The 15,424-nt window shown below is 36.5% G+C and overlaps 1 protein-coding gene across 1 annotated transcript in view; it reads right to left on the minus strand.

Moving 5' to 3' along the window:
• PATJ (PATJ crumbs cell polarity complex component) overlaps positions 1 to 15,424 on the minus strand; it is a 332,328-nt gene that overhangs the window by 234,914 nt on the left and 81,990 nt on the right. The window contains exon 17 of the mRNA XM_036256685.1: positions 15,017 to 15,148. Within this exon, the coding sequence (XP_036112578.1) occupies positions 15,017 to 15,148 (132 nt within the window). The remainder of the gene's footprint in view (positions 1 to 15,016; positions 15,149 to 15,424) is intronic.

Genomic DNA, 15,424 nt, shown 5'->3' on the forward strand with positions numbered 1-15,424 from the left:
TCATATAAGTGTGAGGGAGTTTGTCTGAAACATAATTTTGTTATTAATTTCTGAATAAGGTAGCTAGCTATGTAGTAGTTGATGAGAATTGTCCAAAATCAATAATTATCAATTAAAAGAAAACTATGCAAGCAGCAAGTAGTCAACGGATTCTTAAAGAGTATACTCTTATATGTGGCCATTATTATTTGAACCAAAAAAGCATTGAGTTAAAATCTCAATAAATTAACTGTGAAGTGAATTTTCAAAATAAGACCTCAAGGAAGTTATTAAAAGGGAGAATGGACGAAGAAACCACTATGTTTAAAAGGGAGACAGCTAACTATTTCATCCTGGAGGTAGGCAGAAAAAGGAAGTGGGTACAAAAAAAGGCAAAGGGAAAGTTCCTTCACACACACACACACACACGCACACACGCACACACACCCATACACATGCACAGAGAAATACATCTTAAGGAAAAAACAGATGCTCTGCTGTACACCTGGCATAAATTAAAATTTCTACTGGTAGCAATGGCAAACAGGAAACAGGAATCCAAAGATTTTTTTTTAACAGAGAAAATGTACACAGGAGAGACAAGACGACAGATAGTCAATCCATCAGTGGTAAGAGAGATGTGGATTAGAAGTCAGGGGATAAATTTTGAGCCCCAGCTTGGAGACAGCCTGGCTCCAAGTGTATAGTTTCATAAGCTCTTCATTTCTCTGAGTCAGTTTCCTCAATTGTAAAATGAGAAAGTTGGATACATGACAGTTATAATCCATTCTACCAATTCCAAAATCTCATAACTAAATTTGACAGAGTATCTTGAGTCAAATTTGTCATTAATTTCTACCCAAACATTCACAAAACCACTATACAAAGTAGGGAATGATGAAAGCTAATTCAAAACACAGCATCAGCAATGAAAAAGATATACACTATGGTCACAAGCATGATAAAATTTTAGTTAGTGATACCTTTTAAGAACTCATAAAAAGGCCACCAACTACACAAGATCTAACATTCTGGGTATTCCACCATCAAAACAAAAAATACAACAAAATATATATGACATGTGCCTTTTATTTTTCTTCTGCTTTTGATGAGTCTTACAACATCTTTTTTCTTTTGCCCTTTTTAGATAGCAAGAAAAGACATGGCAGGGACTATTAGTTGAATTAAAATCTCTAGAATAGTTCTGGTTTCAGATAGTGGGATGTAATTAATTATACTAAAAGAGCCGCTTCTGATTTGACCAACAAGCTAAGCATTTACTTTTAGGTAAGAGAAATAAATGTATTTATAGTGAATGCAAGGCAATGACTAAATGATTCTAATGAATAATGAGCAAGTTATCTTAGCAGAATCTAACCCCATTTTTAACTATTTTATAATATAGCCAAGTATTACACTAATCATACCAACAACCACAACACCATCATGTTCATAGTAAGTACCCACAAAATACATTCAGTGCACTCAAGATAGATTAAACTGATATGGTTCCTGGCTCCTTGTGTCTTATTACTTCCTAAATACTATTAGGCATTAAGAATAGATTTTTCCACTCATGGCACATAGAACTAAATAGTCCCTGAGCAGCACTGTAAGCAGTACGTACGGCAATTAAAAGTGCACTGGAAGAGAAGTAGACAGAGAAGCTTGCGAAAAGACCAAAATATATTCTAAAGAGGAAAAAAATACATAGCTTGCAGATAATTTTATTCTGGGCAGCTTAATACTTTAAAAATCTATTTTAAATGCCATAATAATCAAAATGGTTCAAGCAGGAGTCCTATGGAAATCACTTCTTGAAGTCTATTGGTTTCTCTTATCCCCTTCTAGTCTACTAGATTTTTTTTTTTTAAACATGAAATATGTCCCTTGGACGTTTCATCTCTTGAAAAAGTTACGTCATGCTGTAATTGTTTACATGTTTAGCATTCATCCCTGGCCCAGAACTTTCACTGGTTGTAAGGAAGACAAAACAAACCACACAACTGTCCCTTTATCTAAAAGTCCCACCATCTGGCTGAAATGGCTGGGGTTCCACCAGGCAAGCAGTAGTACTCAAGTACAAAGCCACACCCTTTATTAAAATTACATTAGTTGAAGTTTGAATGTACTTAACACTATGAAACTGTACACTTAAAAATGGTTGTGGCCCTGGCCGGTTTGGCTCAGCAGTTAGTGTCGGCCCACAGACCAGAGAGTCCCAGGTTCTGTTCCCGTTAAGGGCGTGTACCTTGGTTGCAGTTTGTCCCCAGCCTCTGGTGGGGTCATGTGGGTGGCAACCACTCAATGTGTCTCTCTCACATCGATGTTTCCCTCTCTCTTTTTCTCCCTCTCTCCCTCTCGCTCTATCTGAAGACACATGCAAAAAAATGTCCACGGGTGAGGATTAAAAAACAACAACAACAAAGGTTGTGATGGTAAGTTTTGTTGTGTATTTTCCCACAAAATTTTAAAGTAGAAAATAAATTTATAAGAAATATCCCCAAATCTTCCAGAAATAAATATTAACTACATTAAGTTGAAAGTTATTGTGATACAGAGAAAGTACAGACACATAAAACTTTTAAGAGCTTTTTTAATATTAGTTTTGGAATTTATTTTAATATTCCAAACAAGTCACTCTCGACCTAAACATTTACAAATTCTAGCTGAGTGATATTGTTCAACTTGTTTAATTTCTTTTTTTAAATTAGTGTTTTGATTTTTAGAGACAGAAGAAGGGAGAAGGGGAGAGAGAGAGAGAGAGAGAGAGAGAGAGAGAGAGAGAGAGAGAAACATTGATGTGAGAACATAACATTGATCGGCTGCCCTGCCCGCGACTGGGTATCGAGCCCACAACCTGGATATGTGCCCTGACCAGGAATTGAATCGGCAACCTCCTACTACATGAGATGATGCCCAGCCAACTGATCCACACCAGCCGGGGCCAAGTTGTTTAATTTCTAAGACGGACTTCTCCTTTGTAGATGGAAATAACAACAGTACAGATTTCACAGAGCTACTAAAAGCATTACATGAGATAAGACATATAAAGAGCTTAGTAAACTCAGAAATCACTTCATAAGTGCTGTTACTATTATTATTACCAGGAAGAAGATGATGGAAAAGAAGTTAGTCGGATAAAAGGGCTTGAGGAGTTGACATTTACCATCTCATTTGCTGCCTTCTAAATTTGGCTGAGCATGTGTGATGTAGACCAGCAGTGCTATCAATTGCCAAACCATTCATGCTGTTCTACTTACATGTTTAAGACATGAAAAGAAAGGGTTGGCCCTGTGCTGCAGATATGCAGACCTCTGCACCTGCAGAGAGCCTCAAAGCAGCATGGTGTCCGCAGCGCTCATTCTCCCTTAAAGCAGACAGTGAAAGGCAGGAGCCACCTCTAGGCCGAGAGGCTCTCTGACAACCAGTGCCACATTAGGGACACAGGACGCCCTTCATTCCTTAGAAGGTTGCAAGAAAGATTCTGCTTTTTTTTTTAATCCTTGAAAGTGCAACCAATACCCTTGATATGTAACAGACAACACGTAGAATAAAACTTTGACAACCTGAAACTGTGCAGGCAAAAGGCCAAGGAGTTCTGCTGCGAAATCTAAGGGAGAACACACCCAGTTTCTACTCTCCAGCAATGAAAAGGCCCCATCTCTCAAGAGCTTTGTCCAGGGGAGAGGAATAAAGGAAGGGACCATAAGGATTCAGGAATACTCTGAATTAATCTTTTGGAACTGTAATAAGTATGTTTCTCTGAAAAGACAAATGAAAAATTTGTGTCATCTTTCACTTGAGCCATAATTATAAAGAATCAGTGTTGTTTCTAGTCTAAAGACCGTACTTTCACACTACTTGACCAGAGACCTAGGAGCCCAGCTCCACTACTAACTCATTGGGTGATCCTGAGCAAATTCTTTAACCTCTTGTCATCAGCTTCCTCAGCCACAAAATGAGGATGATTATAGGGGTTGAAGAGATAATTAAATCAACCCCCAACACACCCACACATTCACTCACTCACACACACACACACACACACACACACACACACTCACACACACAGGCTTTCAACAATGCTTGACACGGAGTAAACTACTTAATAACTGGCTATTGTTATCATGTGAAATGGTAGTCATGTTTTCCAAATAAAATATTAGAATACAAGGCTTCTTAAAGGAGTTTTCATTAAAAGGAATAAAATTTAAAAGTTTAGATGGATATTAAGCAGTTCACAGTCACTAAGAAAAATAAAGACACAGTAACAGTATCAGGACAAAGTTATCAATACCAGGGCACCCCTGCACCTGGAATGCACTTGCCCACAAAGCATGCCTCAGTCCCCAAGGCTCCTCACAGTCACCACAGGGTCTCTTGGTCTTATGCCTCCACTGCTAACATCATAGTGTATAGTGTAGACATGTTCCCAAATCTGTTTCCTTTATTCTATTCCCTTTATGTGTCCACTGTCTATTTCCAATGAAATTCAAACTCCATGAGGACATGTGGTCTGTTGGCTATTTTTGTTCACTGCTCTATCCTGTGTCTGGAACAGTGCCTGGCACAGAATATGCTCACTGAACATCTGTTAAATAAAAGACCTTTATATCCCTTATGGTAGCTCATACTAAGTAAACAATTGTTTTGAAGGACAGAATTAATAACAGTTATAGCAAGTCTGTGCTCAGATTCTATCTTAAAAAATCTTCATCATCATTTTAAGTCAATACATTGTATGCCTACAAAAACATGAGCATTTATACACAACTTTTATTTAGTCTTCACGACTTGACAGGCAAATATTATTTTTATTTTAGCACTTATTATTTTAGTGAACTGAGAATAAGACTGACATGCTTGTACAAAGTTCTACTGGGTGTCATAGCCAGAATGCAAATCCTAGTCCTTTCTGACTTGTGAACTAGTGCTCTTAACCATGCTACACGTTCACAATGGCATTCTGGTGAATGCAGCATCTGATTACAGTCAGCTACAGAGGGGAAGGCTGAAAGGGGAACTTGAGTCCTAGAAAGTGGTGTGTAAGATTCAGGCAGCCAATCCCCTTTCAGGAATCATGTCTTCGGTACCAGAAGGAGGCAGCACCACTTCCTGGCCCAATGGGGAGAGCGTGGTTTCTCTGAATCACCGCCTGGCTCCAGATGACACCCACAAGCAGGGCAGAGAAATATAAATCTCCACGCCGTGGGAAAACAGACTCTTTTACCTGTTCATGGATTTGATTCAATCATTCTGTCATACTCTAGGAAGGGCTATGATTTTCATCTACTAGCATGGTTTTCAACACTGATATCAGACTCAAGTAGGAACTTCCAAAACACACCCTCACCTAGAGGTAGGGGAAGACTGGTGACTGAGTTTCTTCTTTAGACCAATTAAAAAAATACACACACACACACACACACATATTTTTTAATTACATGGGAAACGTAGATACATGGTCAGACTGATATCCACTAACTTCCTGGAATAGCCTGAGCATTTCACAGGAGATAAGCAATTATCAAGTATTGCAGTAAATCTGAGCATCTTTATGTCTATATTTCAGCTCTCCATGGTTGTCTTATAAACACTAATATGTGTAGTTTGGCCATTTCTGAAATACTCATTTAAGGGAACACAACAGATACAGCACTTTGAGTATCTCCTCCTCAGCAATGCCTTCTAGTGCGAAGCCGCATTGTTAGCAGGACAGCCACCTCTGGAGAGCACCACCGGCGGACAAGCATTTGCTGCCTGTCCTCTATGTTCTCTTTCCCGTTAGATACAATGGGATTTTTTGCCAAATTCGTATTCCAGAGGAGCCATGAAATTCCCGCCAAGTTCAACATCAGGCCTGACTTAAGATCTCTGGGCCTCCTGCTAACTCCATCCCCCTGCAGCTGCCTCGCTTGGGCAAGCTTTTGATCTGTGCGATCTGGGTTTCAAGCTGATATACACACAGCCTCTTTGATCTCTTATTAAGTGGCTTCTGGTCTCCTGATGCCTTTAGTCCTGCTGCAGTGAAGTTCTTGGAAGTCAGTCATCATCCCGAGCACACTACAAACTCCACACACCAGGAGTGGGTTCCCTTCATTCACCCACTTCATAGGCTTAAAAAGCAATCTATAAGCCATGAGAGAATTTCCCCAGTAGCCACAATCAATCCACTCCATGAACACATCACTAAGAATTACTTTTCAAATGAAGCAGCTTAAAATGATTTAAAGGATACAGAACTTTCCCATAAAGGGAAAGGAAGCAAATCCCCTGTGAAAAGAAATCTTCGGCCCAGTTGGCACTGGAGCTTACAGTACTTTGATGTTAATAAAAATAAATGTGGACAGGAATCAGGGATGGGCAAAGAGCAGTCTTTATCAGTTCCCCTAAGTTATGCTAAGCAAAAGTGACCTTTAAATGCAGCTGTGTGATTTATTCAACAGTAAGCTATCTATCTGCAAGAGTATGGACACTACCATTAGTAACAGACTGACTGCATTTTGCTTAGTACCAATATCTTAATGCTACATGGTGAATTGAACCCAAGAGCTCCTTAAAAAAAAAAAAAAAGATATAAACAACAACAATGGAAAAAATAAAGATACTGGTGGCCATGTTATGAGATCCTGGGAGCATTAAACTGGAACTATATAATAACTTGCAATATATTCCTATCCTCTATATGTTAGATTCTGGACATAGTATAGATCTATATCTGACCTTTTAACACTACTGATATATACACAGTTGGCCCTTGAACAACATGGGTTTGAACTATGTGGGTCCACTTATACATAGATTTTTATTTTCAATAAATACTTACTGTAAATGTATTTTTCTCTTTCTTATGATTTTCTTAGTAACATTTCCTTTTCTCTAGCTTACTTTATTTTAAGAATACAGTATATAATACATATAACATATAAAATATGTGTTAGTTGACTATTTATGTTATTAGTAAGGCTTCCGGGTCAACAGTAGGCTATCAGTAGTTATGTTTTGGGCAAGTGAAAAGTTACATATGTACGGTATTTTTTTTTTATCCTCACCCGAGGACATTTTTTGACATTTTGTTCAGATAGAGTAGGAGGGGGAGAGAGAGAGAGAAACATCGACGTGAAAGGGACACATTGAGTGGTTGCCACCTGCACGACCCAACCAGGGCTGAGGACAAACTGCAATCGAGGTAAGCGCCCCTAGTGGGAACCGAACCCAGGTCTCTCCAGACCACAGGCCAATGCTCCAACTGCTGAGCCAAACCGGCCAGGGCTATATGTACAGTATTTTTAACAGTGCAGTGTTGATGCACTTAACCCTCGCATTGTTAAAGGGTCAAGTGTGTTACTATATGATAAAATTATATTAATACCTATCATATTCTATATCCCCAGATTCTATAAACTAATCAGCTAATATGAACATAAAGATTGAGCTTCTGCAGGTTAGTGAATACTATATACTGATGGTAGCACCCACGAAAATTCTCTCAGCATTCAACATCAGTAGCAAAAATTAAAATCCATCATTTCTTCTACTTTTAAACTCAATTTTGGGATAAACACAATTAAAACTGGTAAAAGAAATATGAATAGACTTCTGGGCACTAATATATAAATCTGAATATAAATAGTTTATGCACTTTTAGCTATAAAGTTCAATAAATTAATTACTGCCAATATAAAATTAAAACAAAATTGATAGTTATATACTGCTATGTCATTATCTGTCCATATCATGGTAAGCCATTAGCAAATTCATTAATTACGCACCTGCTTAAATTTTATTTTCCAGGAGAATTACCTAAATAAAAAAATGACTCTACATAAGAAGGTATCAATTTTAAGTTGTCTAAATACATGTGGGTCTCACAAAGTTATGTTTAAGCAATTTGGTAAAACTATACCAAAATTTAAAAGATATATGTTCTTTTTTAATCTTCAGATACAGCAGGAGGGAGAGAGGGAGGAAGAGAGAGAGAGAAACATCGATGTAAGAAAGGTAAATCAAGTGGTCGCCACCCACAGAACCCCAACCAGGACTGGGGACAAACTGCAACAGAGATACGTGCCCTTAGCGGGAACCGAACCTGGGTCTCTCTGGTCCGCGGGCCGATGCTCTAACTGCTGAGCCAAACTGGCCAGGGCAAGATATATGCTTTTTTTTTTAAATACTCACCTGAAGACATTTTTTCATTTTTTGTTCAGGAAGAGTAGGAGGGAGAGAGAGAGAAAAAAACTTGGATGTGAAAGGGATACATCGAGTGGCTGCCATCCACACAACCCAACCAGGACCGGGGACAAACTGCAACCGAGGTACATGCCCTTAGTGGGAACTGAACCAGGGTCTCTGTGGACCACAGGCTGATGCTCTAACCGCTGAGCCCAACCGGCCAGGGCAAGATATATGCTCTTTTGATGAGCAATTCCACTTCCAGGAATTTATCACAAGATACTATTCCTACTTTTTTACAAAAGAGTATGACAAGGATATCCACCAGATTAGAGCCTCATTTGAGATACTTACCGAGTACAGGAGATAGTCAAATAAATTATTATACATTGACAATAATGTACTATGTAGTCATTAAAAAGAACTAGGTCCCCAATGGATTTAATAATAATAATAATAATAATAACAACTAGGTAGCTCTATTAATACCAAAATGAAAGAACATGTAATTGAGGAAAAAAGCAATGTACTTGACATGTTTATGGCATATTGCATTTATGTGTAAAAGAAAATATTAGGAACCAAAAAACGATTACTTATCCAACCATGTATATATAAAATATTCTGGGAGAATAGACAAGAAAACAGGACTTTTATCTGGAAGAAGTGTGGGATTATGGTCAGAGATAGAATTACTTGTCATAGGATACCTTTTATATACCTTTACATTTTTATGCCATATGTATGTATTACTTATTTTTAAAATATGTCTAAAGTGCTAATGTTGTACATAAGGAAAACATCAATTTAAAGCTACACACATGAAATTTATACAATCCCTTCCTACATATTTTAAGTGGGTTTTTTTGTTTGTTTGTTTGCTTGTTTTGTTTTTGGTTAATCCTCACCCAAGGATATTTTTCCACTAATCTTTAGATGAAGTAGAAGAGAGGAATGGAGGAAGAGAGAGAGAAACATAGATGTGAGAGACACACATGGATTGGTTGCCTCCTGCACAACTCTGATTGGAGCCAGGGATCGAACCTACAACCAGATACGTACCCTTGACTGGAATTGAACCCACAACCCTTTGGTCTGTGGGCTGACACTCTAACTGCTGAGCAAACCAGCCAGGGCTAAAAGTCTTTTTAAAAGAGAATTCCAACCAATGGAGTTAGTAGTCAGGCAAAAACAGCTCACCGTTTTTCTCAGAAATACTAAGGCACACCATATCCAAGACAAATACTAATTGGGTTCTATAACCCTTTTCATTTATTAAGAAAAATTAATCACTGTTAATTTTTATCAGGAGGAATACTTTCACTATTCTTTTCAATGAATCATCATTTGATTGTGGTCTTTCAAACAACTTTTTAAAACACTACTAACAGTATTTACGTATGAATCATTTCTCAATGGCTATGCTGGTATGCTTTCTATTTTTTAATCTCTCTCAGTATCTGAGGTAAACCCAAAGTCTTTCAAAAATATCTGCTTTGACAAACATTGAGTTCATCCATATCAGAAGGGGAGAAAAATGAGGCATGGGATGTGGGAGGGAGAACTATTGGTTAATAAATTTTACCTTCTAAATCATTAAAATTAAAAAGAATCAAGAATGGCAATATCATGGCTAATGTTCAAAAATTGGCTAATGTCAAACATGTCTAGTGATTTATAATCATGAGGGGTTATTCAAAGTTCAACATAAATCAAAACACCAGAAAATATCCACTTGCCATGTTTAATTTATAAGGTCAACCAAAGGTAAAATCCACACAGTTCTAAATTTATTTCAAGCTCTTTGGTAGTTTAAAAATTACAGGTTCTCAGACTACCTAATAATTGCTTCATTATTGAACATTAACCCACAACAAAGTACTTGCACTACTTAGGATTCTTAAATTTGTAATTGTTTTTGTTTGAAGCAATAAACGCTAGTTGTTACGCAATGAATGTGAACACGCGATATTAAGTTTTAATACTTACTAAACTTTCATATAAGCATTAAAAATGAGAATATTATCTAGCATCTTGTCATTAAGAGACGAACATTTTTTGCAAGCTTGAAAAATAGAAAAATCTGCTGTGATAAATTTATTGCAGGGATTCCTGGTAATAAAATGCACATGGAAGCAACTGTCATAAGATATGGAGCAGTAGAATGTGGTAGTTAAAAGCATAGATGCTGGGAGCCAACTGTTTGAGTTAAATTCTAGTTCTGCCACATACTAGTTGTGTGAACCTGGACTAGTTAACCTCTCTGTGCTTCAGGCTCCTCGATTCTAAAATGAGGATAATAAGAGAAAGTACTTCCTATGGTTCTTTCGAGGAATACATAAAGCAATTAAAACAGTGCCTAGGAAAGAGTAAACACTCAATAAATGTTAGCTGTTCTTACTTAATCTGTATTAATTTTATTTGTAAAAATATTAGGATTAATATTAGTATGAGTATTAGTAATATTCCAAGGAATAAAGATATTACACATAGATATTAGGGAACTAAAGATAACTAGGGCACAATATGTAAACCACAGCTCGAAACTGGCAAGAAACTATACTCCAAGAGCTTATAACCAAATTTCTGAAGTTTTATGTTGCTTAGAGTGTACATAGCCACAATATTTATGCTTTTGACAAATTATGCACATTGATGTTTTCCATGACACAGTCCTATAAGGCATGACATTACAGTGACCAACCAATGACTCTTCTAATAGAGTACATATACAGGACAGGGTTTTAACTAGCCACTACATGGAGTAGTGCCTAAGAATATTTGAGATTAAGAAATATTCTATCTTCACTCAAATCACAGCCAATTAAGCTATTATCACTTTACCCTAAAACCTAATGAGAAGACTTACAACCTGATTCATATATATTGTCTTCCTTGTTGCTGTCTCCTTTTCCTTTGCTCCAATCTATTTAAAATGCCTTTCATGAAAATGAATTTCCATACTGCGCTCTTTGGCCATGTGATTGAACTACAGAACTGTTTAGTAGATAGGCAAGCTTCTTTTCTCTGCTCAGCTTTACAACTTCTATCAATAGTTAATCACGGAATCACTTGTCCAGATAGCTACCCTGTATTTCCATGGCCAACTCAAGATCCTTTATTGGTTCACTCATCTTTTCCTAAAATTTAGTTTGATTTATGTAGAAAGTAAATTTTTGGCCAGTAATCCACAACTGGATAATTTACATATGGCTCATCAAGAGTTGGCTGCATTCTAAAATGCAATTTGACAATTAAATTTAGGCTTTTCTAAACACAGACGTCTAATTTATTAATTTTCCTAATCTCACAAGGTAGTTGAAAATGGATAGAGTACATACATATTGTATGGCTCCATTTTGAGGAAAATATCAGAACTTTTTTGTTTTTATTTTTAAATTAAATCATTATTAATAATACATACTCACATTTGAATAATATAACATTTCCACTTCTTTACACACTAATCTACTTAACCCACAACAATCCTTTGAGCAGGACCCTATCATCGCATTTCATAGATAAAGAAATTGCATAGGCACCCATGATATAGATGTCATGAATAATTTTGTCAGGCTCTTGAAGAATTTTATGTTATTCTAGAGAAAAACCCATTAGTGAGAAGAGTGGTTAACTAAAATTAATATTCCAAAGTAAATTTTCAATCCCTTCAATACTGCTAATGCAGATTCTCTCCAGCCTAGAGCTCTCCCACTCTACGAACACGTTCTCCCATGGCCAAGGTGGCCAAGGTGTTTCTACCATACTTATTCCAAATATGCTAAGCCTGAGGGTGGGAGTGAGGATCTGCACCCTCCTATTCAGCTACCGAATGAATTCATACAGTATGCGTCAAATACGGTAATAACCAGGAACATGGCCTTTTATGGTTTTGCTAAACCTTCACCTGGTCTTGTAAAAAATATTTTCAAACTTTAGAATTTATTACCTAGTAACAACAAGGCATGGTATAACCACTTAACTAACTTGACCAAAATCAAATTTTAAATTATGTTTACATGCCATCTAAATGCCATTGTGGAGCCCTGGCTGGTGTGGCTCAGTTGGTTGGGCATCGTCCCATGCACAGAAAGGTTGCCAGTTTGATTCAGAGTAAAGGCATATGTCTGGGTTGCAGGCTGGATCCCCAGTAGCGAACATGCAGGAGGCAGTCAATCAATGTTACACTCTCACAGTGATGTTTCGTTCTCTCTCCTTCTCCCTTCCTCTCTCTCTACAAATCTTTAAGAAAAATAAAATAAATGTCAGAGTGAAAAGCAGTACAATATACCACTTGACAAATGGTGAAAATGTGCTGTATACAACTATAAGTGTACTTAAGAGTGACTTAAGAAAAACATTCAATTTTAGACATCTGCTAAAGTTTAGCTACAAAAGTAAATAAGCTGAGCCCTTTAACGTAAATCGAAGTAGCATTTAGAAAATGAAGTAGTTTTCTATTAGTTCTTCATGAAGCACAAAGACAAAAAGAATAACACTTCTTTTGCAGCAAAACTACTATATATAATTCGTTCAGAAATATATATATATCAGTAGTGTATATGTAGTGATGATTGGGAGGAAGATGGAGGGGACCATAGAATTTTATAAATAAAAAATTTAAAAACGAAAGGTATGTTACAATGCATTCCTATAGCAATACAGTAAAGAAAACAACATTCTATAGTTAGAACTGACTACATATATTTTTTAAAGTGTAAAGTTCAGAACACTGAAGTGTAAAGTCCAACCCTTGCTGGAGTGGCTCAGTTGGAACATTGTGCCATATGCTGAAAGGTCATGGGTTCTATTCCTGGTCAGGGCACACACCAATTTGTGGGTTTGATCCCCAGTTGGGGTGCTTATGTAAGGCAATCAATCGATGTTTCACTCTCACATGGATATTTCTCTCTCTCTCTCTCTCCCTCTCCTTTCAACTCTCTCAGAAATCAATAAAAACATATCCTCAGGTGAGGATTTAAAAAGAAATGTCTCTGTTAACTAGGGATTAAATTAAGGACTATCAAGTTTTTCTTTCCATCTTTTACTGAAGTTTCTTTTTTAATGTCTGAAGCACTTGTCTGGATTATTTATTATATATATATATTTAATATGTTTTTTAAATTGATTTTTTAGAGAGAGAGATAGAAACATCAGTGGGAGAGAGATACATTGATTGGCTGCCTCCTGCATGCCCCCTACTGGGGATTGAGCCCGGCCCTGACCAGAAATTGAACCAGGACCTCTCAGTCCATAGGATGACACTCAATCCCCTGAGCCACACCAACAGGGTAGCATTTGTCTGCTTTAAATGTGCATTATTCAAAATATAAAACTTGTAGATGATGTCATTTAACAGGATAAAAGCAACCATTATGATACATTTATTATATAAGAATGCAAATACATATAGAGAGAAATTCCAATAATAATGGAAATGTAGCTGCATATCTAAGACCACATCTGAAAGGTGTCTTCTAAACTAAACCCCTATTATCAAAATGGTTAACAAGAAATCCCACTGAATGTACTCATTTAGTCCCAATTAATTTTGGCTAACCTAAACTTTATGTACTCATTCTGCAAATATTTGTTAATCACCTACCATGAGCTAGGTAATAGAACTACACTGGGGAGGAAAATAATGATATATACTGGCCATTTGTTCTAATATTAACCAATATATAAACTTCCAGAATCATACAGTATTAATATTTTCATAAAAATATTTCCCCAAATGTGCATTATTTGGAATCAACAACTCATAATTCAATAATATTCCAAAGAGAAGTTCTAATAACGAAGAAGGTTATCTGGCACAGAAATATGCCAGCAAAAATGAAAGCGATATAATCTATTTCAGTAATCTTAAATCACACTGCCAAAATATGGAATTTAATGTCTTACATAATGCTTAAAGTATTTTTCTTTTAATCTATTCCCGATTGCCTTATTATATTAAAAACAAAAGAATTGATTTTTATATCTCTTGGCATTTTATGTGCTTTGATAGAAGACATTTTGCTTTATTAAACCACAATGTGTTTAGGCAGCACAAATGTATTAAAATATGCATCTTAAAAGTGAAGCGATCTCTTGCCAGCAGTTTTAATTCCCCATAATAATCAGAAGCTTTAGAAGTACTAAAATTGGTAAACTGGTAAGATATACAGGCATCTTATTGTGACCTTTTACATCCTCCCCCACATGTATCAGTAACTTTACCCTAGTCATATCTGGGGTACATATAAACACATAAACATCATGTGTCCCATTATTAAATATAAATATATAATTTTACCAAGTAGAAATTTCACATTCCTACTTAATTAAGCTCATTAAGATTAATAGGTAAGCAAAACTGTAAAAACCTCCATGTGAAGGGGAGGGGGAGGAGTAGAACTGGTAATGACTGCAAATATGTACAGGGTTTCTTTCGGGGGTGATGGGAATGTTCTAAAATTAGACTGTGGTGATGGTTGCACAACTCTGAATATACTAAAAGGAGCCAAACCGTATGCTTTAAATGGATGAATTTTATAGTATGTGAAATATATCTCAATAAAGCTGGGGGAGAAAACCCTCCCTATAAAAAAATGCATCAAGTTCCAGTCTCTAAAAGCATCCAATGTATTGCTTCCCTTATTGTCCAGTTATTATATCATCCATCATTTTATTTACTAAGGGAGCTATCAATTGTCAAGGTAGCAATGCAAAATATGATACTTCATTTTTGGACAGTAGCGTTATACATCAAGTCATTTAGTTTTGTCTAAGTCAGTGGGTGCTTTAAACAATGACTACTTTATATAATGTTAATACAAGCTAATCACTCCAAAAAATTCTACAGAGGTTCTTATACCTGGTAATCCAAAATGCTGAATCCCAAGCCTTTATGATCTTTCACTAGTTCAACAATCTTGACTTCAGGAGACCATAGTGCTAATTCCCCATCATCATCTTCTTCAGTGTTGACATCTACATTGTGATCAGCCTGAAATACCAAAAAATATAAATGCTTCAAAACACTGTCCCTTCAACTCTGAAAAGAATGTATCAGGAATCTCATAGCTTCTTCTCAAACTGGGGTTTCTCTTTGGCATGCATAGTTTTTCTTTCCAGTCTCTTCAAAAGGGGCATGCACTGGGGCGCATACACTCTGGTATAAGATCTTTATGAAAATTCAAGCACTTAAGAATGCAGACTGTTCATATAGGTTTTTTTAATGTAAAGTACCAATTTCATTCAAAGTATTAACACTGACCTCTTA

Source organism: Molossus molossus, unplaced genomic scaffold (genome assembly GCF_014108415.1).
Source record: "Molossus molossus isolate mMolMol1 unplaced genomic scaffold, mMolMol1.p scaffold_m16_p_12, whole genome shotgun sequence".
Taxonomy (NCBI): domain Eukaryota; kingdom Metazoa; phylum Chordata; class Mammalia; order Chiroptera; family Molossidae; genus Molossus; species Molossus molossus.